At 39.5% G+C, this 25,104-nt stretch overlaps 1 protein-coding gene across 2 annotated transcripts in view; it reads right to left on the bottom strand.

Moving 5' to 3' along the window:
* SARNP (SAP domain containing ribonucleoprotein) overlaps positions 1 to 25,104 on the bottom strand; it is a 55,725-nt gene that overhangs the window by 16,982 nt on the left and 13,639 nt on the right. For both annotated transcript variants that reach the window (XR_008419630.1, XM_019454709.2), the window contains exons 5-9: positions 21,121 to 21,172; positions 19,987 to 20,060; positions 19,515 to 19,543; positions 17,069 to 17,094; positions 15,868 to 15,936 (exon numbers count right to left, since the gene is read on the bottom strand). Coding sequence is in view for 1 of the 2 variants with exons in the window: in XM_019454709.2 (XP_019310254.1) it covers positions 15,868 to 15,936; positions 17,069 to 17,094; positions 19,515 to 19,543; positions 19,987 to 20,060; positions 21,121 to 21,172 (250 nt within the window). In the remaining variant the exon portion in view is untranslated. The remainder of the gene's footprint in view (positions 1 to 15,867; positions 15,937 to 17,068; positions 17,095 to 19,514; positions 19,544 to 19,986; positions 20,061 to 21,120; positions 21,173 to 25,104) is intronic.

The raw sequence follows: 25,104 nt of genomic DNA, 5'->3' as shown, positions 1-25,104 counted from the left end.
CCTCAATACCCATCACCCACCCTGCCCTCCCTCCCCCCCCATCAACCCTCAGTTTGTTCTCAGTTTTTAACAGTCTCTAATGCTTTGGCTCTCTCCCACTCTAACCTCTTTTTTTTTTTTTTTCCTTCCCCTCCCCCATGGGTTTCTGTTATGTTTCTCAGGATCCACATAAGAGTGAAACCATATGAATACCATGCAATTCTTGATGTCAGGACCATGAATTCAAGTCCCAAGTTGTGTACAGAGATTACTTAAGCTAATAAATAAAAACTTAAAACAAAAAAAGTAGGGACACGTGGGTGACTCAGTTGGTTAAGCATCCAACTTCAGCTCAGATCATGATCTCAGTTTGTGAGTTCAAGCCCCGCGTTGGGCTCTGTGCTGACAGCTCAGAGCCTGGAACCTGCTTCAGATTCTGTGTTTCCCTCTTTCTGTTCCTCCCACTACTCACACTCTGACTCTTTCTCTCAAACATAAATAAACATTAAAAAAAAAAAAAGTAGGTAAGAATCAGACCCATTACCAAGACAACAAAGAAATTCCCTTTGTCTGCAAAGTGAATGAGTATTTGGAATGATGAGTAGATTTAGGGTTAAAGTGTGGCAGAATAAGTAATGAGACAAAACCAGTCTTCTCCAACAAGTATTATTAACCATCTTCTTCTGAGACCCTAAAAAAAAATTTATGCTGCCAGGCTTTACCGATTTCATTAAATCTAACAATTAATGACAACACCAAAAATATCTAGATAATATCCAAGGGAACAGAGCAAGGATCCAAACTCTAACTCTGTAGACCCAATCTTAGGTACTAACTATAAAGGCCCCTGAGGAATTGCTTTCACTGAATTACAGACATCAGTTTCCACTGACAGTTTGGAGCCTAATGTGGGGCTTGAACTCACAAACCATCATGACCTGAGCTGAAATCAAGAACTGGAATCTGGGCACCTGGGTGGCTCAGTCAGTTAAGCGGCCGACTTCGGCTCGGGTCACAATCTCGCGGTCCATGAGTTCGAGCCCTGCGTCGGGCTCCGTGCTGACAGCTCAGAGCCTGGAGCCTGTTTCGGATTCTGTGTCTCCCTCTCTCTCTGACCCTCCCCTGCTCATGCTCTGTCTCTATCTCAAAAATAAATAAAAACATTAAAAAAAAATTAAAAAATTAAAAAAAGAATTGGAATCAACTGAGTCACCCAGGCATTCCTCCATCAACATTTTAAATAATACCACAAAATTAATCCATTCATCCACTAGTCATTCAAATATCTACTTAGTGTCTAGGTTAGGCACTGTTCGGGCATTGGGAACAGAGATGAGTAAGACCAAGGTCCTTAACCTCATGGGACTTATGAATTTACGACTGAGTTCTGGTAAAGATGTATACTATTGTTTATTACATTACTGCATTATGAGGACCCATTGGGAAATTTTCTTTCTGGTCCCCAGATGTAAAATAATTATGCTTTTGCTGATCAACTTGTAAGTTTTTACCTTCTGAACCCTGTGAATCACTGGAAACACTCTGTGTTTTTTCCTATTGATAGCTATAAAATTTGGAGCCAAATGTATGGTCTGTCTCTGGTAAGCAGTTTTGAAAATATTTCTATTAGCCAGAAGTATTAAGGTGAGAAAGAAGTATTAAAGTGAGATCTAGAGACAGTGATCCAATACCCAGATCCCTAGACAGAAGCTTAGAAGATGAAGTGAAGTTAGTTACAGGGTTGCTGCTGGTGCCTTAAGAACTTACTCCTCTCGGGGAACCTGGGTGGTTCAGTCGATTGAGAATCCAACTTCGGCTCAGGTCATGACCTCATGGTTTGTGAGTTTGGTCTCACTGCTGTCAGCGCAGAGCCTTCTTCAGATCCTCTGTCCCCCTCTCTCTGTCCCTCCCCTGCTTGCGCTCTCTCAAAAATAAACATTTAAAAAAAAAAAAAAAAGAACTTATTCCTCTCTAAATATAATGGGATTAATTAGAAAACACTTCAGTGCCCCCAAGAAGGAAAAAAAGAGGGAAAGGAAGTACCAGGTTATTACTAGACATATTAAATTAAGGGCTCTTGTCAATGGTTTGCATGGCATATATATACTATAGCCAGGAATTAAGTCCCAAACGGAAGATCAGCTACAACAATCAGCAGCCTGAAATTCATAGACACTTTCTAAAGTGATTGTTTCTTTCTATGGCAAAGGGTAGCAAGAATATCCAAGATGAAGTAGATTCTAGCTTTGTTATCTTCCAAACCCAATCTGCATCTTCAAGATACAATCTTATTACCAATGTCATCCTGAATCATCAAAAGAAACTAGGAGTGGCTTCCTGGCTCAGTTGGTAGAGCATGCAACTCTTGATCTACAGGTTGTAAATTCAAGCCCCATTCTGGGTACAGAGACTACTTAAAAAAATAAAATACTGGGGCACCTGGGTGGCCTCAGCTGGTTACACGTCCAACTCTTGATTTTGGCTCAGGTCGTGATCCTAGGGTTGTGGGATCAAGCCCCACACGGGGCTCCACACTGAGCATGGAGCCTGCTTAAGATTCTCTCTCTATATATATGCTAATTTGGATGGAAATTAAAAAAAAATAAAATAAAAAAAAAGACTTTAACCATCAAACATGTCTTAACAAACTAAAAGACTTTCTCTTAAACCTAAATTTTCCTTTTGTTGAGAATAAAATGAAACTACCCCCCCAAAAGACTCTCTCTCTCTCAAAAATAAAATAATAAAGTAAAATAAAAACATATATACACACACACACATACGTATTTGAGAGAGAGAGAGAGAGAGAGAGAGAGAGAGAGAGAGAGAACGAGCAGGGGAGGGACAGAGGGAGAGAAACAATCTTAGGCAGGCTCCACGCCCAGTGCAGGACCCAAAGAGGGGCTTGATCTCACAACACAGTGAGATCATGACCTGAGCCGAAAGCAAGAGTTGGATGCCTAACAGACTGAGCCACCCAGGTGCCCCCAAGAATAAAATCTTAGAAGAAGAAGAAGAAACAGAAACAACAACAACAACAACAACAACTAGGAGAAACAAAACAGCGACCCAAATGTAACCAAGACTTTTTTAGGGAACCGTAATTCCCAAAACACAAAACAAAAGTATTTACTGAATTTAAATGTAAGATATCCTCACTACTGGGGTGCCTAGGTGGCTCAGTCAGTTGAACAACCGACTTCGGCTCAGGTCATGATTTCATGGTTTGTGAGTTCCAGCCCCATGTCGGGCTCTGTGCGGACAGCTCAGAGCCTGGAGCCTGCTTTGGATTCTGTGTCTCCCTCTCTCTCTGCCCCTCCCCCACTCGTGCTCTGTCTCTCCCTGTCTCAGAAATAAACATTAAAAAAATAAAATAAAATAAAATAAAATAAAATAAAAGATATCCTCACTATTCTCAGAGGAGACCAAATGAATTAACCAAGCCAGACATTTTCCCTGGTCAGTGCAACAGCTCATCATTCATCATCTCTCCTTATACCATGTTTGAGAAGCAGAAATTTCAATCTAAACAATTCAGTCAGAGATATCCTTATAAGCAGAAAAAGACACTTCAGGGAAGCTCAGGTACTACTATGAGTTGGAGCAGGCTGTTCTCCTAGAACTGTTTTAATGACAGCTATTCTTCACATTCAACACTCTTCAATGTTAAGAGTCTCCTATATATTTCCATCACGACATAAACTCTGCCGTTTTATTTACCTCACTTTAACAGTTATTTTCTCAGAAGTCTTTTGCCTGGAATGATAGAACAGAGACTAAGAGCGAGCCAAAATGGGTTGCATTTCAAAAATAACAAATAACTGTCCCCTTTTGTAAATGAATTATCATACAAAAATGTTAACAGTTCTCAGGCCAGTCTGATTTTCCAAGGGAATGTAAGGTAAGAGTCAGGCAAAAAGAAAAGGAAGAGCTTTATGGGCACTTTCCTGACTCTCACTGCCACGTGACTGATGTCAGGATGAAAAGCAGAGGCTGGGGGCTTTCAAGCGATGGTAGATTAATAATGACATGGCCTTGACTTCCCAGAGGTAAAGGTTATGAAACACTCCAGGGTAAGTGGGCTTCCAATTTCATACTCTCAGAGTGAATGACAGCAACTGATGTTTTTTCTCTCAGGAACACTGCAATGCTTCAGCACACAGCTGTCACCTCCCTGTCCCAGTTTCTGAAATTTATCTGAACATGTTTATTCCTGAGCCTGCTTATGCCAGTCAGACCACAGAACATAAGGTGGTCCTAAACACTAATGCACAGAAGCTAACTAAAAAAGACAAAGGTGAAGGGCTGGACTAGCAAAGGGTATGCCATTTTAGCACATAATAATAGAGACACTCCCAACACCCACACACATAACAAAAAATACACTTCCCAATACAACCATCTTACCTACTCTAAAAACTTTTCAACTGTGAGATCAGAATCAACTTTCTAGGGCCAAGAGGATGCCAGGAAATTTAAAGCTACATGAGATTTAGAGACCACCAGGAACTGTATCTCCTCCTATCTTCCCAGGATTTGAAGTCCCCAAACACAGCTCAGAACCAAACACTCTTCTGAGTCACTAGCTCCCATCACTTTTTCTCTTTATCTAAATCAAGTTCCTTCCCCAACCCCCACTCCTCTCCAACCCCAGAGGAGGTCGTCTCGGTCTTGATCTAGCTGACTGTAGGACAAAGCAAGGCAGGTGGAGGAAATGAAGGCTTCACACTTGAGACCCCCGGAAACCAAGTTTCTATTAAAAGTCCCCACCCTCTCTCCCTTAAAAGCCAGGAAGCTGCTGCTTTTAAGGATAAGTGATGCAGAGCTTGGCAGAAATGTCAAGAAGTCAGTAGAGGGAAGCTAAAAACTTTGAGGGGAAGTAAATGTGGTCTTAACCAAATATACAGAGAACGAAGGATGATAGTTACCTAGCATTCAGAAATTAGAATGGGCACTAGGAAAGCAGATTCTTCTCACCTGTAATATACACACACACGTGCACACACACATATTTTAATGTAAGAGCTACGCCCAACATGGAGCTCGAACTCACGACCCAAGTCACATGCTCTACCAACTGAGATAGCTAGGCACCCCATCTGCAATATTTTAAAATGCAGATTTCGGGGCACCTGGGTGGCTCAGTCGGTTGAGCAGCCGACTTCAGCTCAGGTCATGATCTCGCAGTCCATGAGTTCGAGCCCCACGTCGGGCTCTGTGCTGACAGCTCAGAGCCTGGAGCCTGTTTCAGATTCTGGGTCTCCCTCTCTCTGACCCTCCCCTGTTCATGCTCTGTCTCTCCCTGTCTCAAAAATAAATAAAACGTTAAAACAAAAAAATTAAAAAATAAAATAAAATAAAATGCAGATTTCTGGGGCACCTGGGTGGCTCAGTTGGTTGAGTGTGATTCTTGATTTTGGCTCCGGTCGTGGGATAAAGCCCCACGTTGGTCTCCGTGCTGAGCATGGAGCCTGCTCAAGATTCTCTTTCTCTCCCTCCCTCTGCCCGTCTTCCCTGCTGGCATGCTGTCTCTTGCTCTCTAAAATAATAAAACAAAACGCAGATTTCTGGTTTCAATCCAACCTAATAAACCTGAATCTCAAAACGAAGAGCTTACTTAGGGAAATGTATTTTAAAAAGGGTCCCCTGGTGAGCCTTATGTGCAGCTACAGCTATGAATAATTGCAAATGGCTTTGAGAAAACAGAGACCAAAATTACAAAAAAAAAACCAAAAAAAAAATCTCACCAAGTCCAAACAAGGCTGCTGCTTGACTCCCAATTTTTCCCCAAAAGCGTCAGTCCTTCTAAAAAAGTTTACACTTCCTACAAACAGGGTATCTCAGCTGTAGGGATGTGAAAGGCAAAACAAAGCTATGAAGAAATCACAGCTGGCTCTAAGGAGCACACCTGTCTTACTTCCTTTGTAGAATTCAAGCAGCAGAACACAGAAACTCTTTTGCAAGAGGAGCTCAATACAAGGAAAACATGCCAAAACAAGATCAGGGAAGACTTCAGGCATGTGGGGGAAAGAGGGAGGCAACTAGGTTCAAGTACACAAAAGTATTTTTCTTCTGCAGAATTGATACAGAGGGTGAGGGGGAATATCAATAGAGAGCAGACATGAGAACAGATAGAATTGTCTTCGGGCTCATGTGCTTTGCTTGTTATTTAGAGAACCAAAGAAGTCCATTACATGAAGGCTCTCATCTTACAGCTCTTTTCACTTCCGGCTGCACTTCCTCAACTACCTCATACCTAAGCATGAACATGGTAGTGAAAATTCTGTAACTTCCTCCTCTACTCTATACCTCAATGAACTCCTCACCTGATACTTTCTAAAATCCAGAAAGCAAGCACTATAAACATAGTATCTTTCTCAGGAACACATCTTCACTGCTAGAGATTTAAAGATTCAATATTTGACATGAATTCCAAGTGTAGAACATCCTGAATATACATTTCAATTTCTGACCTAAGAATCTGCTCTAGCAATGAGAAGGTAAAATTTGGTTAAAATACTATTTAAAAAAATGTGAGAAAAGATTAACAAAGGAAAGGAGGGGAGGGAAGGAGCTAACATTTTCTAAGTCTTAACAAGACACCTCAGATTTTATTTATTTATTTTAATATTTATTTTGAGAGAGATAGAGACAGTGCAAGCAGGGGAGAGGCAGAGTGAAAGAGAAAGAGAAAATTCCAGTCCCAAACAGGCTCCACACTGTCGGCACAGAGCCCAACACAGGGCTCAATCCCTTGAACTGTGAGATCAGGACCTGAGCTGAAACCAAAAGTTGGATGTCCAACCGACTGAGCCACCCAGGCACCCCCAACACCTCAGGTTTTATTAAGAACAGGAGGGACTTTTCGTGGTGCCTCACTGGCTCAGTCGGTATAACACGAGACTCTTGATCTTGGATTGTAAATTCAAGCCCCAGGTTGGGCATACAGATTACTTAAAAAATAAAAAAAAATCTTAAAAAACAAAAAACAGGGCCTTTGCTAGTTTGCAAACATCACCACCAAATATCCCCCCATAAGATATCTCCCAATCTGACACCCTGGCTCATCCCCATCCCTATCTCCAAAATATACAGCATCAGCTATCAGGCCTGAAAAGTAATTCTATTATTCCAGTGAATACCTAAGAAAATGAACTGTCACATAATTATTAAACTTTATTTGAATTGAACTTATATCTATTTTTTTTGAACCTGTATGTATTTTCAAAAATAAAATGTTACTTCTTATCGATGTTAGTCCAAGGAACACTATTACTCAAGTGTTAGCCTCTCAAGTATTAAAATACATCTTAAACATCCCTATGTTGCTGCAACTCTCAAACCATGAGCTCAGACCACCTCCCAAAAGTAGTAATACACACCCACCCCCCCCACACACACCAACCACCAACCCAACCCAAAAAACACCCCATACTTTTTTCTCCCATACAGATTCTGAAGGACAGATAGACTTGGATTCAGAAACTAAGCTCATGCTCACATTTCACCATAGGGAGAGTATCTGAGAGTGATCAGACAGATACTGCTCTCCTTAAAAATGCCAGGCCAGCTACTGGTCACCTCGAAATTAGACACAGGTACTGGTCACTCCCAAGTCAGACAGACTGATATACAATCAGATATGTGTTTGCAAGTGAATTTTTAAAATGAGGGGCACCTGGGTGGCTCAGTTGGTTTAAACATCCGGCTTTGGCTCAGATCATGATCTTGCGGTTAGAGCTCACATTGGGCTCTGTGCTGACAGCTCAGAGCATGGAGCCGGTTTCCAATTCTCATCTCCCTCTCTCTCTGCCCCTCCCCTGCTCGCACTCTGGCTCTCTCTCAAAAATAAATAAATGTTAAAAAAAAATACAAAAAATTATTTACCTTGTGTACCATGAATGGAAAAAAAAATTTTTTTTTAAACTGACACTCAGAGAATGATCCCACCCCAACAACCTGGCTCGCACAAACAACTAAATGTATTTAAAATAAAACAGACTCAACAGAATCCAGCATTCCCTCCTTTTCCAGGCTGTGTTTATTCTTAGGGAAAATACTACAGGGGGACCACAAAGAGGCATAAAACTTGTTTTTTATCAAAGTCATCAGTTCTGACATGTTAGAAGAAGGAATGCAAAGAGGTAAGTGGGGGTGGGGTGTTAAGCTGGGGAGATAGCAAAGAGTAAGTTTTTTTCTTACTACAAACTTCCTTACCTCTAGTTCTTTAGGTATAAAATCAGGAAAGAAAAATAAAATGAAAAGGTATAAGATCCTTAGTGTTCTCAACCATGCACCCTAGGGAAATACAACCCTCTACCAGAAACTTCTCAAAGACCCAACTTACAGGAAACAGGGCAAAACACCAGCCATAAATGCTGACAAAACATCAAAATTTTCATCTAGCTTCCACAAATTTTTCAAGTTTTTCTTCTTCGAGTGTTCAATTTATATTCCTAACACTTTTTATCCAATTTTTCCCTCACACACAGCTAGGTAAAAACATGTTTAAGGGTTAGAACATAGATGGGAGGGTAGAAGAAGAAACAGAGCAAAGAAAAACCTGACTCCTATTTCTCAAGTTAAAATTGGAATACATTTTCAAGAGCCCTGGGCAGGACAGAGAAAAATTCCATTCTGCCTCTTTGCTCTTCCAAATTCCTATAGCCAAGTGGCTCAACAGCAGTTGAATGGCACACATAATGACATCATTGATTGGAACTATAATAGAAGAGAGTGAGAAGAGCGGGTGGTGGGGGGGAGTGGGAAGGGAGGGAGGTGAAGATGTATTTGTGTTACAGACAAAAGACAAGTTCTGTTCCTCAGCAGGGACAAATGAAGAACCAGATGAGGGGATAAACTGAGGTCAGAGAGTTTTCCCTATTGTTTCCTCTTTAAACAGCTCCTTCACCACTCCCTCAACGTTTGTTCCAATGGGCGGGTGGAGAAACAGCAGTTTTTATCTTAGAGAAGAGGCAGGGAAAAAAATGGCCAAATATTCATTTTCAAATTATTATTAATTAGAAGAAGATTTTAAGGACTGGTTAAATTTTAGTTGGGCCCCAAAATGCTCCTAAGAAATGCCGAAAACTAACTATGTGGGGTTCATCTTAGCTCTTCCTGAAATTCATCCTGACAGCAACTCTCAAGTGCTATCTGTACCATATATAAAAAACCCATACAAATCTTTTCTTGTGGGTTAATGTAAACTCAAAATAATGTAGTTTTTGAAGTGGAAGAAGCATTTTTGGGAAAACGCCAATCCAGGATGAGGTGTGCGATGTTCCCCCCCAAACCCCTGCTCAATGAAATACAATGTCTAAGTAGATCTACAATTAAGTTCTTCCCATCTACAATCCTACTATATGCATTCTTCTTGGTCTCAAGGGGCCCCATGAGAAAGGCTAATAGAGAATTAAGTAGTGTACTTGGCCTAGGTACTGCTACTTGAGTATATATGGATGGAAAAGAATCCAAACCCACTTAGCAGGCTACTTTTCCAACTTATCTTGGGATCTAAATCTTCTACCACTACGCTTTTAAAAAATATTCTACCAAATTCCTCACCATAGCTTATGGTTCTTCAGGTTCTTATAGTACCATGTTGGCGATGTCCTATGCGTGGCCCCACAGTTCTTCCTTTGGAAAAGGTTTGTATACATATACCTAAACTCTAACAATTTATAGACTCTCTGAGAAAGCTGATGACTATGACTAAATCCATAGTGTGAACTTCCTTCTCTCCACATCCCTCTATACCAAAACCGAATGCTGAAGGGGAAGAACAAACATTTCATTTATTTCAGGTGGTGGAAGGGAATATAGACAGAATCAAATAGGCCTTCCAGAAGAGACTGAATGGAAACCAACCCACCATCATTTAGCCACAGTGAAATCTGTATGCTAGGAGACACTGATGCTCTCCTGTGCCTGGAACTGACTCTTTGTCCCAGCTGCTTCTCTGATAGCTCAACAGATTTCAGTGACAAGATCCTCAAAAAACTAAGTCCAGTATCTCTCTCACTCTGATGTGGTTCATCCCCAAGCAATGGTGAGCAAAAACATGTAATTACATGAAAAGTTCATGAAACTAATCACTGCCTGACAATCTTCTAACTACCAGCCTCAACAACAAGACAATGATCAATGGAGGGATATTTAATTTTTTAACATTTTATATTCGGACACTGTATAATAACACAGACCATAACCATCAGGGAAGAAAACTGGCAAAAATCACAACACAGGAAAAGCAGACTTTAGGGTATACAGGCCTCAAGATAACTCATTAGGACAGTGACCTTAACACAAGCTACAAAGTAGGGAAATCTCAGTAAAATGCCAGCCCAGAAATAAGGAAGATATACTAAGGTCAATAGGGATAAAAGATGCCTATAGTTTCTACTACTAATTAAGAACCAAGAAGCAGTAACACATGCCCCTCACATGTGGGGGAGAAGAGTATAAACTACATTTCAGTTTTCTGCTTAGTGCCTGAGTTTGGGTTTTGTTTTGTTTTAATACTTACTAAGCTGGATGTTCTATAACTTCCTAAAGTATCAAGTTTTACTTCCCCCAAATATGCCAACGTTTGGGGAGAAAAAATGAAAACAAAACAATCCAAATTAGCTACATCACTTAACACCATAACTCTAAGCCCAGAGTTTTGATAAAACTAACGTCCTATGACCATCACCTATTAACTGAGCTGGCTTCCCATCTATTCCCTCTATCCATCTCTCACTCCTTTCAAAGATGAGTTTCTTACATGCCAAGCCAAGTCCTGTCCTTCACCAATAGGACTAACCCAAACACTACTCCTCTTAGGAGACATGGAAAACTGACAGAGAGAGGGGGGAGAAAACAACAATAACAACAACAACAACCAGTGTAGCACAAGACTGAAAACCTAGCTGGTGATCAATCAGAACCAACCAGGCAGAGGTTATTTTATCTGGGTTTTGTTTTGTTTGAGGGGGTGGGAGGTTTCTCAGCCCATAGTCACCATGAGGCTTATATGAGAAAAGGCATGCCATTCTATCCTCAAATAGTCCAAAGAGTTGGAGGGGACAATTTACAGCCTCTTGTGTAAAAAATGTCTATAAATGCCAGTGCCATTCTTTGCCCTGTCACTTCCCATTATCCTAAACCAACAGGATTCTATTCACTGAGACTTGAGCTGGAAACATGAACGGACAGGCCTTTCTTGGGCAGAGGGAAAGGAGGAAGATGATTGGGGCGGGGGGGGGGGGGGGTGAGGAGGGAAGCCAGATTTCTTTAAGTTTCTGTGTACTGCCTAACATGTAAAGTATACTAATGGAGATGAAAGCTGAAATACACGAGCAGTCATGCAAAAGTCAGCCTAAGAAGAATAGCAGAGATTTAGTTTCCTCAAATTTGTAACATGCTCAAGATATAAATCTAAAATATAAAGAAAAAATGATCGAATTGTGACAGTTAAAAAAAAAAAAAAATCAGTCATAAACACTATTGACCCATGGCTCACTTCCTCTCACACGCTTTCTCTTTATCATATACACTGGTCTATAGAGGAATCTACTGAAGAGAAACCAGCAAGCAATCTGGGATTTAAGCTGGATCAAGCAAACACAAACCCCATGCAATGGAGATAACAGGAGGGGGGTTTCTCATTGCCTTTTTCAGAATACTAGGATGAAGAAGAGAAATCTCTACACTACCCGCTAACTTCCACTATTTGCATTTTACCTAAATGAATGAGATCTGTGCCTAGAGAATTATAAAACTTGAAAGACAGATGACCAAATTATATTAGAGGAGGCTATACTGGAACCCAGGACCCCAGAGTATGCTGATCTGGCTGTTCCATAAATACAAACTTAATCAGGTCACTAACCTTGGCCAACCAAATACTAAGTAGCAAATCATCTCTGGTGATAGAGAACAGTTAAGCACAAGATTCTGAACCAAACAACTCTCACTGAGAATGCAGCCAGTTGCAATTTGAGGATCTGGATCTAGAACAACTAAGTTCTGGGGGAAAAGTTACTTGAAAAAAAGAACACTTAGTCCTTCTTATCTCTTACTACTCCCTCTCCTCCAATTTCTCTCCTTCCACATTCACTCTGAGGTTGCATATATATATTTTAATGTTTATTTTGAGAGAGTGCGCTCATTGCATACGTGCATGCAGGAGGGGCAGAGAAAGAAGGGCAGAGAGAGAAGAATCCCAAGCAGGCTCCACAAAGTCAGCACAGAGCCTGACATGGGCTCAATGAAATCATGAAATCATGAAATCATGACCTGAGTGGTTATTAAGAATCTGTAACTGAACCAACTGAGCCACGTGGAGCCCCTAAAACTGCTTATCTTCTATAGGCACTAAAAAATTCTGGGCTACAGAGACAGTGGTCCAAGTATGTGGTCTGATAAAGAATTTCCGGGGCGCCTGGGTGGCGCAGTCGGTTAAGCGTCCGACTTCAGCCAGGTCACGATCTCGCGGTCCGTGAGTTCGAGCCCCGCGTCAGGCTCTGCGCTGATGGCTCGGAGCCTGGAGCCTGTTTCCGATTCTGTGTCTCCCTCTCTCTCTGCCCCTCCCCCATTCATGCTCTGTCTCTCTCTGTCCCAAAAATAAAAATAAAAAGACGTTAAAAAAAAAAAAATTAAAAAAAAAAGAATTTCCATGATACTTCCAAGTGTGAAAACTGTGTGAGATATAAGGCAGGCTTGAACTGTCCAATATACATGTAGCTATTTAAATTTAATTAAAATTTTCAGTTTCCAGGCACCCCTAAAAATTTTAGGAAAGCTCTCTCTGACCAAGAGATCAAGAGTCACATGCTCTACTGAGTGAGCCAGCCAGGTGGCCCAAATGAATTAGAAATTTAAAAAACCTTGGGCACCTGGGTGGCTCAGTTAAGCATCCGACTTGATCTCAGCTCAGGTTACAATCTCATAGTTTGTGGGTTCAAGCCCCACGTCAAGCTCTGTGCTGACAGTGCGGAACCTACTTGGGACACTCTCTCTCTCTCTCTCTCTCTCTCTCTCTCTCTCTCCACCCTTCCACCACTCACACTATCTCTCTGTCTCTCTAAAAATAAATTAATTAATTAAATTAAAATTTTTTAACTAGTATTTTGCTACAGAATTTGAGAAAACTACTCTAGAACACATGTATGACAATGAACGTTATCTGAAAACGGAACTCATAAAGTGAGAGTTTTACCAATTACCATTATCTGATTATAACCCTTCAAAGATTAATTTTTTAAATTATTTTTTTAAGTTTATTTATTTTGTTTTAGTAATCCCTACACCCAGCCTGGGGCTGGAACTCACAACCTCAAGAGTTGCACACTTTGGGCAAGATTGCCCGACTCTTGACTTCAGCTCGGGTTATGATCTTGTGGTTTGTGAGATGGAGCCCCACGTCAGGCTCTGCACTGATATCCCGGAGCCTGCTTGGGATTCTCTCCTATTCTCCTCTCTCTGCCTCTCCCCTGCACACACATGTGTGGACTCTCTCCCTCTCAAAACAAACATACATTTAAAAAAAAAAAAAAAGAGTCGCATGCTAGCCAGGTGCCCCAACTCTTCAGAGATTTAAAATAGGAACTGAAATCTTATCAGTGATGAACTAAAACACAAAAGTTAATTACCTCAATTAAAGTCATAAAGCCAGGTGGCCAACAGAACTAAGAAAACAAACATTTATTAAAGATCAAAGTGTCACTACTTTAGATAATTTCATATACGCATTTCCCCTTCACAAACAGTGTTAGGTAGTTTTACTAGTGTTACTAGTTTACTAGTGTTACTCCCAGTTTTACAGAAGTTTAGTAATTTGCTCAAAGTCACAAAGTTAAAAAATGTATTTATTCATGCTTTAGCTTCTTCCTATGGACTAAAAATGAAAGCAAGTCAAATATGGAGAAAGATTCTAGGTAAGTGAAGTGAAAAGGCCGATATCCCTGTAATGAAATACTATGAAAATAACTCACGTGGGCAGTATAAAGTGAGGGGCAAACTCCTCTCAGGAATGTACCCAAATGAGCTACATAGCTGGAGATAGTATGTTCAATTTTGTTAATTTTAATGGAACACACAATTCTCTACAGTGAAGTTACTGCTGAGATTTCTTCCAGGAACCACTTTGCTTGGAAGCTTGTAACTTTTGAGATATTCTCTTTGCATACAAGTTCCATTTATTACACTGATTCCAATACGATTCTCAGACACCTAGTCTTCATATACAAAAGGAGACAGATGAGAACTGAGGCCACAGATCCAAGCACCCTTCCCCTTGGCTATCGAGCAAAACACAAAAGACTTGGTTTGTTATAATTTTTCCCAATTAAGCTACATGTGGTTTAAGAATCACATACTCTGCCTACTCTCAACTCCTTTTTTTTTTTTTTTAATTTGAAATAGGGGCACATGGGTGGCTCAGTCGGTTAAGCAGCAGACTCTTGATTTCAGCTCAGGTCATGATCTCATAGTTCTTGTGAGTTTGAGCCCCACAATGGGCTCTGTGCTAATAGCACGGGCCCTGCTTGGGATCCTCTGTCTCTCTGCCTCTCTCAAAAATAAATATTTAAAAACATAATAAAAAAAAAAATTAAAATTTCACATAAACTAGTAAATACCCCTACTGAACACCTATGGTCTCAGCATCAAGCTGGGCACAAAGACCTGATGTTATGCTTCTGGTAAACATAAAAAATGTAACCTAAAAGGAAGGAAAATGGAGCACACTTTTGTCTGAGAAGCCCCACTGAGTCACAAGTGTTTACTTTTTAGTGCTCAATTTTTCTCCTGAGCAAAAATGTAACAACCACTGTCAGTATTTTCCAATAGATTTTCAGAGAGTTAAATGTTTCCATACTCAAGTAAGAAATGACTTTTTTTTAGGTTTATTTATTTATGTAATCTCTACCCTCAACATGGGGCTCAAACTCACAACTCCGAGATTAAGAGTCGCATGCTCTTCCAACTGAGCCAGAAGGCGCCCCAGTGACTTTTTCTTTTGACAGTTCTTCTGGTTTGAAGTAGTCTTTCTTAATCCTGTCCCCATGTCAACAACCAAGAAACATGCTTTCATTCTCACAGAGCAAAGATTAAGAGACTACCTGCTCTAGGCAAAGGAGAATCCTCAGCATTTTCGCCAATGTGCCTGGCAAAACTCCAAATACAACAATGCCCTGTAGAACTGATTGCACCACACAGCAGGTGTTATCTTGCTTAATAAACTCAATAGTGTCTGTTAGCAGAGGAGCAGAAAGAATGAAATAATTTTCTCGTTTTTGTTCCAGGAAACCTTCAAATTTTGTTTCTAGGTACCTTTGACCTAAAGACAGGACTGTCATCTCCTGTTTCCATTATAACTATATCAGAAGTTACAGCAGATGTAGCAGGTTTTTAACATCATTGAATTCAACATCCTAACCAAGAGAAATGCAGACCATGTTCTAACTGCCTGAGTGAAAACTATGAAAAAAATCTGCAGGGAAAAAAAAAAAAAATTCGCTATGTGAAATAATTCCTGTAATGCAATCAAAAGTCAGTGGGAGGAGGCCCCTGGGTGGCTCAGTCAGTTAAGCACCCGACCTCAGCTCAGGACATGATCTTATGTTCAATGATCGTGAGTTCAAGCCCTGTGTCAGGCCCTGCACTAACAGCTCAGAGCCTGGAGCCTGCTTCAGATTGTGTCTCCTTCTCTCTCTGTCTCTCCCCGCTCATGCTCTCTCAAAAATAAACAAACGTTAAAAAATAAAAAAGTCAGTGAGAAGAGGTGATAGTCAAAAGACTTCATGAAATGAAGTGCTGAATAGCTTGCTATATTCTCAGGACAGTCATTTCCAGTCTATGTAGCCCCCAAGCTGTTCTAAGGTGGCAAAAACAGTACTTTACCTTTCTGGAGATTGAAGAGACATTCAAACCAAATCTTTGAGCTCTTTCCTTTAGTTTATCAAGGTTAACCTATAAAAAAAAGGCAAAGGGGGAACCCATATTAAAAAAAATCAAAACAGAAAGTACAAAAAGCAGAAATTATAGTCCAAAGCTAAGAGTTCAATTAAACCTACGATATCAAAGATACTCTATATGTGCCAAATCAGGAAACTAAGCAGCACCCATCCATGCCATTAATTATTAAAAGGCCTTTTCTGGAATGAAGTCAAAGATTCAGCCCAGCCTCCTTCGTTCATCAAAGGTGGCAAGAGCCTAAAGAGGGTTTAAAATCAAAGTAGGCCAAACACTCCTTGAAGGAGCAAACAAATATCTAAATAATCACCTCCAAACAAGTCTATTATTCACAGTTCAAAAATCATTAATTCCTATACATAGCCTTTGCAATAGTTCTTAACTCTATACCCAACTCTCATTACTTCAGAAACCAAATCTACCACCAGTACCCAATTCAATTCTCTTCCTTTTTCTTGGAAGCCTTGATATACAAAACTTGCTATCATAAGGATATGTGGGACATTTCATTACTACTACTGCTACTACTACTGCAACTACTGGTACTACTACATTTCAGCTTCACTTATGATACTACACTGTAATCCCAAACAGGATTTCATAAAGTCAAACATCATCCACCCAAAGCATTTGTTTTCATTTTCTAAATATGCCACCTAATCACAATGGTCCAGACATATTCTAGTATTCCTTATTTTACGATTTTATATTTAATAGGTAGTGTTGAAAAATACCAGTATCTACCAACAGAACTCTTAAGTTGCTTCCACAGATTCACTTGTGGTAACTAAGAATCAGACATTGTCCAAAGCCACTGGATAAGGCCTAAAACTACAGTATCATAAAACAAAGAATTATATGGATTGTCCTGTAGCTAACAAAATCTATTCATTTTTTCAAGAAGAATGATACGAAGGAAGATGTCTATAGTGACTCTGAAGATATGGCATTTTCCTGACCTCTAAGTACTCAATTCATTTTATTTAGAACATAAAACACTATATTGAAAACAAACAGTCACCAAACTCATATGATCTCAGAGAGTCCTATGATCTGGGGAGAAGTTGTTTCTAACTTTAAAACTAGAGTTGAGATTTCTCTCTCAAGGTATAAAAAAAAGATGTCTTACCATAGGCTTGGCATCAGAAGACAGGCCTAAAGAAGAAAATAAGAAAGTTTTATTTAACATTTTAATTCTTTTTAATGTTTATTTTTGAGAAAGAGAGACAAAGCAAGTGCAGGGGAGGAACACAGAGAGGGGGAGACAGAATCCCAAGCAGGCTCCGTACTGTCAGCACAAAGCCCAACAGAGAGATCATGACCTGAGCCAAAGTCAGATGTTTAACTGACTGAACCACCCAAGCGCCCTGGTAGAGCCACTTTAGAAAACAATTTGGCAGTTACTCAAAAAGTTAAACAGAGAATGTACCGTATGACCCAATAATCCCACTTCTCACTATACACCCAAGAGAAATGAAACATACATCCACACCAAAACTTATATATGAATGTTCACAGCAGCATGAGCTATAGTAGCCAAAAGTAAAAACAACCCAAATGTCCATTAGCTGATGAATGGATAAAATGTGGCATATGCATACAATGGATAATTATCCAACATTAAAAAGAAAGGAAGTACTGATGCATTCTACAATATGGATGAACCCTGAATACATTATGCTAAGAAGCCAGTCACAAAAAACTATGAATTGTACAATTCTATTTATATGAAGGCAAATTTATATGCACAGAAAAAAATGAGTGGTTGTTTGGGTAGGGGAGGTGGGAGAGAATGGGAAACAATTGCTAATAAGTACAGGGTTTCTTTTTGGGGAGATGAACATGTAAAATTAGACTGTGGTGATGATTGCACAATGCTGTGAATATATTTTTTAAAAAACCATTGAATTATATACTTTAAATGGATAAGCTATATGGAATATGAATTATATTTCAATAAAGCTGTTAAAAAAAAGAAAGACGGGCGCGTGGGTGGCTCAGTTGGTTAAGCGTCTGATTTCGGCTCAGGTCACGATCTCATTGCTTGTGAGTTCAAGCCCTACATCAGGCTCTCTGCTGTCAGCACAGAGTCTGCTTTGGATCCTCTGTCTCATTCTTGCTCTGCCTCTCCCCCGCTCATGCTCTCCCTCTCAAAAATAAACATTTAAAAATAAACAAACAAATAAAACAAAACATGTAGTGATAGTGGCTAGAATTTTGATAGTCTTTTTAAAAAGCACACCAAAACACTAGATCTTTGGAGGACTAGATCCACCAAAACACTAGATCTTTGTGTTTTCTTAACACACTTTAAACTGACAGATCACTAGGAAGACTAAATCAGATTAAGATATTACATTTAAAATTTAAGTCTCTAGAATGTGGACTTTATTCTTTTTGAAAGTAACTTTTTCCTGGGGCACCTGGGTGGTTAAGTAGGTTAAGTGTCTGACTCTTGCTTTCGGTTCATCATCATCTCATGGTTTGTGAGTTCAGGGCTCACTGCTGTCAGGGCAGAGCCTGCTTCAGAGCCTCTGTTCCTCTCTCTGCCCCTCCCAGCTTACACTCGAAAGAAAAAACAAAACAAAACAAAACAAAAGATTCTCTCTCTCCCTCTACTCCTCTCCCGTTTACACTCTCTAAAATAAAAAAATTTTAAGAAGTAACTTTTCCCCTAATTTATTACAAGATACATATTCAACGTACTAATTTTAAAAACACAGACCAGCAAAAAGAAGTCACTCAAAATTCCACCAATCAGAGACCAGGAGCAGTAACAATTTAGTATATATTCCTCCAACCTCTATTCCTTTTTATATTAAAAAATTTTTTTAATTTTTATTTTTTAGTAAACTCCATGGTCACATGTGCGGCCTGAACTTACAACTTTAAGACCCAAAGTCACATGCTCCACCAACTAAGCCAGTCAGGCAACCCCAACTTTTTTCTATCCATATGTGTACTTCTACTACCAAAAGGGGAATATACTGCAAATACAATTTTATAACCTGTTTTCACCTAATATTTTTCTGACAAATTTTCTTCAATATCACTTTAACATTTACATAGTCTTCTACTATATACTATGGTACACATTTATTTAACCAATTCCCTATTGTATATTACATTGTTTCCAATTACCACTAAAAATAATACTGTGATAATCCTTATGGCTAACTAAGTCTTTAAGCATATCCAAGATCATTTCCTTGTAAATTCCTAGAAGTTAAGACTGCTGAAGCAAAAGAACTCTGTTCTTTCACCACTCACATAAGGCAGAACACTGGACAGGTACACAATAATTACATGCTGATTTGAAACACCAGAATAAGTAGGGAAAGTAATAAAAAAATGAAACTTCTCTAAAGATGTCCAAGAAGACCAAAACAAATGTTGGTACTCCCTCCTATGCTAAATTGCCTGGGAAGGCTTAAGTATGGTTTTACGTAAAGCAAAGAGGTGAATGCTATAACCTCTTAAAGGTTTTCTAAAAGTAACAAGTTTGCCTTAATTTGTTGTGACAGAAAAGTAAAAAAATAAAGACAACTTTCTCATTAGAGTCTCTGTACTCTTACCTTTTGATGGAACTGAAGAAATCCCAAATCTGTAGAAAGAAAAACAAGTTAAATTTTAGGAAGCTGTTCACACTCCTGGTTGTCTGTCTCCGTGTCAAGTGTACATATGGCACTTCTTGCTTGTGATCTCAAGCCTTGCAATCATTAGCTAATTCTAACAACCTCATGAAAGAGGTTCAGTTTACTCTTTTTCTCACCAAGAGCCCACAGAATAAGCTAAAAGGGAGCCTTATCAAAATTGGGGGAAGTCAGTTTCTGACTTTCACCTATTAGAAAAATTCTGCTTGATAACACCCAATCTATAGCTACTACATCCAAATCAGGAGAGATGTTCTGAACAAAGCCAAAAGAGTATTTCTTTTCAGCAAGGTCTCTATTCTACTTAAAATCAAGAATTATATTTAAAATCTAGGATCATGCCTCCACCTTCGTATTATCACTATCTCAGATATAAAAGGCTCAGGACACTCACCTTGCTGCCCGAGCAGCTTTTTTACTCTCTAAGCTCACAGGTACATTGAATCGCTCAGCTCTCTTCTGCATTCTCTAGGTGATAAAAAGACAAAAAAAGTGGAAGAGAAAAATTAATTTCTGGTTTCCTTCTTTAAAGAGAAAAGTTGTTTAGAAGAGGGTATCTTTAGAACATCAGGAGTATATTTCATAAGGTCTAAACTGAGAATACTGACACCCCTAGAGGATATCAGGTTGTATCCACCCAGGGCTTAACTCAACAGCCTTTTCCAGAAAGCAAACACAAAAGACTATTATTACATTCATGTCCTCAAAAACAAAAGGAAAGGAATAAAATAAAACCCACATTCTGCACGAAGCCAAGAAGACAAAAGCTGTGTTTAGTTGACCTTTGAAAACGGATCAAAGGAACAGCTTGGTTCCAACACTAGTAGTACTCTTTCAGTTAGAAATGAGGCAGTGTTGTCCTATGCCATCTCTACTTTAAAGGTACCAAAACAAAACAAAACAAAAAAAACCCCAAAAAACCCCATACATCTTAACTGGAACCTAACTTCAGAGATCTTGACACAAAGTTCAGAGACATTTCGGTCTTACCAGCTGTCCAGTAGTGACATCTTCCCTTATTTTTCATCTTTTCCAAGGTACAATCCTCCCAAACTCTAATCCTAGTTTGCCAACATCTAAAGAGAGATACCACTAAAGCCTTAGTACTATATACAAAAAGACTAGGGCTTCAAAGATGACTATGCCAACCCAAATATTTTCCCAAGCGCAGGTGGCAGAAAAATATATCAATACCAAAATCTGTCAATACTGATTTTCTGCGTATGAGTCAGTTCTTTAAAGTGACGATACAGATAGAATAAAAAGGGTGCTTGGGTGGCTTAGTCAGCTGGGCGTCCAACTTCATGATCTCAGTTTGTGAGTTCGAGCCCCATGTCAGGCTCTGTGCTGACAGCCTAGAGCCTGGAGCCTGCTTCGGATTCTGTGTCTCCCTCTCTCTCTCTGTCCCTCCTCTGCTCATGTTCTGTCTGTCTCTCTCTCAAAAATAAACATTAAAAGAAAAAAAAAAAGTAAGAAACAGAAAGATATATAGAAAGACTGCTTTTCTACTAGGGAGCAGAATACCTACCTCAGTCTGTGGTATCTCAGATGTAATTTTTACCACTTTCTTCTCTGTTGTCCTGGAAATGAAAGAAATTTTTTTTTTTAATCAGAAAACTTATTAATATTCTAACCCTAAACCTTAGAATGTAGAAGAATTCACCTGAATCAGGTCTTCTGTCCCATTATCTCTCCATCATCCCTTAGTCCAAAAAAATATGAAACCCAGGAGAACTTCAGTTTCTTGAACTGCCATCTATTGATGAGTTCAAATAACAGACTAACTTACTTTGCTAAATAAAGTATTAAAAAAATAGGGGCGCCTGGGTGGCTCAGTTGGTTGAGCGTCCAACTTCAGCTCAGGTCATGATCTCACACTCTGTGAGTTCGAGCCCCACATTGGGCTCTGTGCTGCCAGCTCAGAGCCTGGAGCCTGCTTCAGATTCTGTGTCTCCCTCTCTCTCTGTCCCTCCCCTGCTCATGCTCTGTCTCTGTCTCAAAAATAAATTAATAAAAACATAAAAAAAAAAAAGTATTAAAAAAATATATCAGAAAAGAGGCCTGGGTATATACACTGGGTTGAAGGAAAACACTCAAAGGACACCAAAAACCATTTCATTTACTTTAGGAACTTTAAATTTACTTCCGGACTAATGACTATTCCTCCAATCCTCATTTAAATGGCAGCTCTCAATTTTCATCACGACGACGATTAACAAGTGTTATTCTACAGGCTCTGGTTTCCTTGTGTTAAAAATCCTTTATTTCTCCCATGGGGACTGTAGCTCTAGCTAGAATAGTCAAAGTGAGACAAATAAAAATGCCAAAGGGAGTGGGAAGAAAAAAGGCTATGGGGAGTTTGAATTAGGAAAACATGGTAAGCTACTAGTCAAAAGGTTTAACAGAAAACAAAAGAGGGGGGACCATAGGGGTGGGAGACAAAGTTCGGAAGTACCCAGGATAAACGGAAGGGCATTAACCCTCCACCAAACAACTCCCATAAAACTGTGGGTCATAACCAGTCTCATTAAGGTCCCTCATTTAAAGACATGGACAGCCTTTGTTCCAGTATCCCGGACACTTTTCCCATTTGATGCCCTGAAAGGTAGTAATGGTTTAATGGCATTTTCAGAGGAAGCAATTCTGGAACAGGAACTTACTCTCTCCATCCTTTTGTTGGAGGTCCCTGAACTGACAGATGAGCAATGGGTGCCCCCTGCTGACCATAACTACATCCTACAATATTTAACTGCCCTGTTTGGGGATGGAGGGTGTTGGTGAGGGGTGGGGAGGAGATCAAACTAGAAACAAGCATATTTTGGGAGAACCTCAAGCCAAAGATGAAGCAAGAAGATCTCCTTTTGAATGTTCAAAGCACCTATATTAGCCCTGAATATTCCTACTTTAAAGAAATTCCTGAATTCTTCCCATTTCCTGGTCATTCTTCCTTCTCCAGCTCTCGCTCTGTCTTGTTCTGGCAGAAAGGGTCACTGAAGTTTAATGTTTTACTTGAAGTCCAATGCCATTAAGACCTCCGCCAACCTCAAGCTAATGACTTTCTTCACATTCCCATCTTGAAGCACAATTACTGCAGTACACCTCGTGGTAGAAAGGGAACCCCAGAGAGGAAGCTTCCTTCTGCTGTGTTCTAACTCCTTCAGGCACAATTAAGCTCAAGCCATAAATACACATCACATTTTGGAACTCACGGGAAATTTCTTCTCTTCACTGAGAAATTTCTCTCCTACTCATAGGCACATACAAGACATCCTCCAAACTTCAGGGACCCAGAACCTTTCTGTAGTCTAACCACGACTATCCCTCTAAAGAGCAAAATCACCTCCCCAAACACACACACTTTCAAATTCCTTGTTTAGAAATTCATTAATAAAATCAAAGCCCTCTAAATGAAAGAATTACACATTTTATATATTCTAAGGATAATGAAACTTCTAGAATTTTCAAACTTCACTGTTAACCCACACAAGCCAATTATCACTGTATTTACCTCATCTTCTTTCTTACTCTAGAAGTCCCCAAAACATCAGTACTTTAAAGCTATTCTATAGGGCGCCTGGGTGGCTAAGTTGGTTAAGCGTCTGACTCTTGATTTTGGCTCAGGTCATGATGTCACAGTTTGTGAGTTCAAGCCCCATATTGGGTTCTGTGCTGACAGCACGGAGCCTGCTGGGGATTCTCTCCCTCAAAAATAAGTAAGTAGGGGCGCCTGGGTGGCTCAGTCAGTTAGGCGTCCAACTTCGGCTCAGGTCACGATCTCGCGGTCCGTGAGTTCGAGCCCCGCGTCGGGCTCTGGGCTGATGGCTCAGAGCCTGGAGCCTGCTTCCGATTCTGTATCTCCCTCTCTCTCTGCCCCTCCCCCATTCATGCTCTCTGTCTCAAAAATAAATAAACGTTAAAAAATGAAAAAAAAAGTAAGTAAACTTAAAGCTATTCCATAAGCCATTTCCTTAAGGTAATATATCTAAACATAAACCTCCTATGATGGAAGATAACTACATGGCTTTAGAAAGCAGTAGTGTTAGACAAAAATGCACATCCCCTTGCAGCAAATCCACTGCAAGGAGTTTATCATATGGACATACTTGTGTCAGTATAAAAATAGTTATACATAACAACATTCAGCACTGCATTTTTTGCTACTATGAATTATCTAAATTTCCACCAATAGGAAACTGATGAAATTACTGTTTATCTATAGGATGGAGTACTATTAGCTGCTAGAAAGAATAAGGTTCTAAATTGATAAGTATTAAATCTGGGTGATAGGTATATGGGGATCTATTATACTATTCTCGTAACTTTTGTATATACTTGCAATTTCCCATAACAAGCTAAAAAAAAAAAAAAAAGACCTATCACTTACAAGGATAATTATCCTTATTCCATACAGCTGATGTGAGGATTAAGCGACAATACACGTAAAAATGCTTATAACCCTGCCTAATATACACAGTAAAACCTTGGTTTGCGAGCATAATTCATTCAGGAAACATGCTTATAATCCAAAGCACTAGTATTTCAAAGCGAATTTCAAGAACCCTTGGCTCAGTTGTGATCATGTGACATTTGGTGTCACATACTACTTGTATTGCAAGCTATCGCTTGTTAATCAAGTTAAAATTTATTAGACATGTTTGCTCATCTTGTGGAACACTTGCAGAACAAGTTACTCACAATCTAAGGTTTTACTGTAACTCACATTTAAATAAAAACATTACATGTAATGATACAAAAAGATCTCCAGATCTGAAAAAAAATCAAGGAACCCACAATATGTCTGGTGTGTGTATGTATCTGTATATACACAAACTCCCCATATAAAACATTCTGAGAGAATATACTGAAAACCTCTGGGAAGTCAGATGCGGGTGAGAACAAGAGGTACATAATTCTCTATTCATATACTCCTCTACGTATTGTTTGATTTTCACTAACACATATATGATCTCTTATAATTAACTGCATAAATATAGCTACGAGGAACAAAAATTTTAAAAAGGATTCAACTGTTACTAATGTGGAGTATAAAATGGCCAGACATTCATAGAAAGAGTCCCCCAGAAAGATGTTTGTGATCAACCTTTTTGTTTGTCTGTTTTATTATCAACCTTGTGGGATAAATAAATCAAGATCTACTTCCCACTCTAGTACTTTGGCCTCCCTTCCTCCACTGTAAATCAAAAAAGGAACAGAAAATATAGTGTTACCTCAGAGATATAATCTCTGCTCAGTACCCTCCCTCCTTACAAAATTCCTTATACACAGAGAATCTATATGATTCTCTATATGGAAAAAGAATCACCTATTATGGTGCTACCCCAGAGGCTAGAACTAAACTCTGTCTGGGCTTGAAGTCTCCTGGTCCTAATTATCTATTACATAACCCAGAGACAAACTACTTTGCTTCACTGGGACCGTGTACTTAAAATGAATTAGACTCTTCTGAAAATGATCTAATGGGAAATGAAAAAGACAATGAGAGGGCACCTAG

The sequence above is a fragment of the Panthera pardus genome, unplaced genomic scaffold, assembly GCF_024362965.1.
Source record: "Panthera pardus isolate Hobbes unplaced genomic scaffold, ASM2436296v1 HiC_scaffold_6, whole genome shotgun sequence".
NCBI lineage: Eukaryota > Metazoa > Chordata > Mammalia > Carnivora > Felidae > Panthera > Panthera pardus.
The sequence above is the reverse complement of the archived record's forward strand: the minus strand, read 5'-3'. Positions and strand labels throughout refer to the sequence as shown.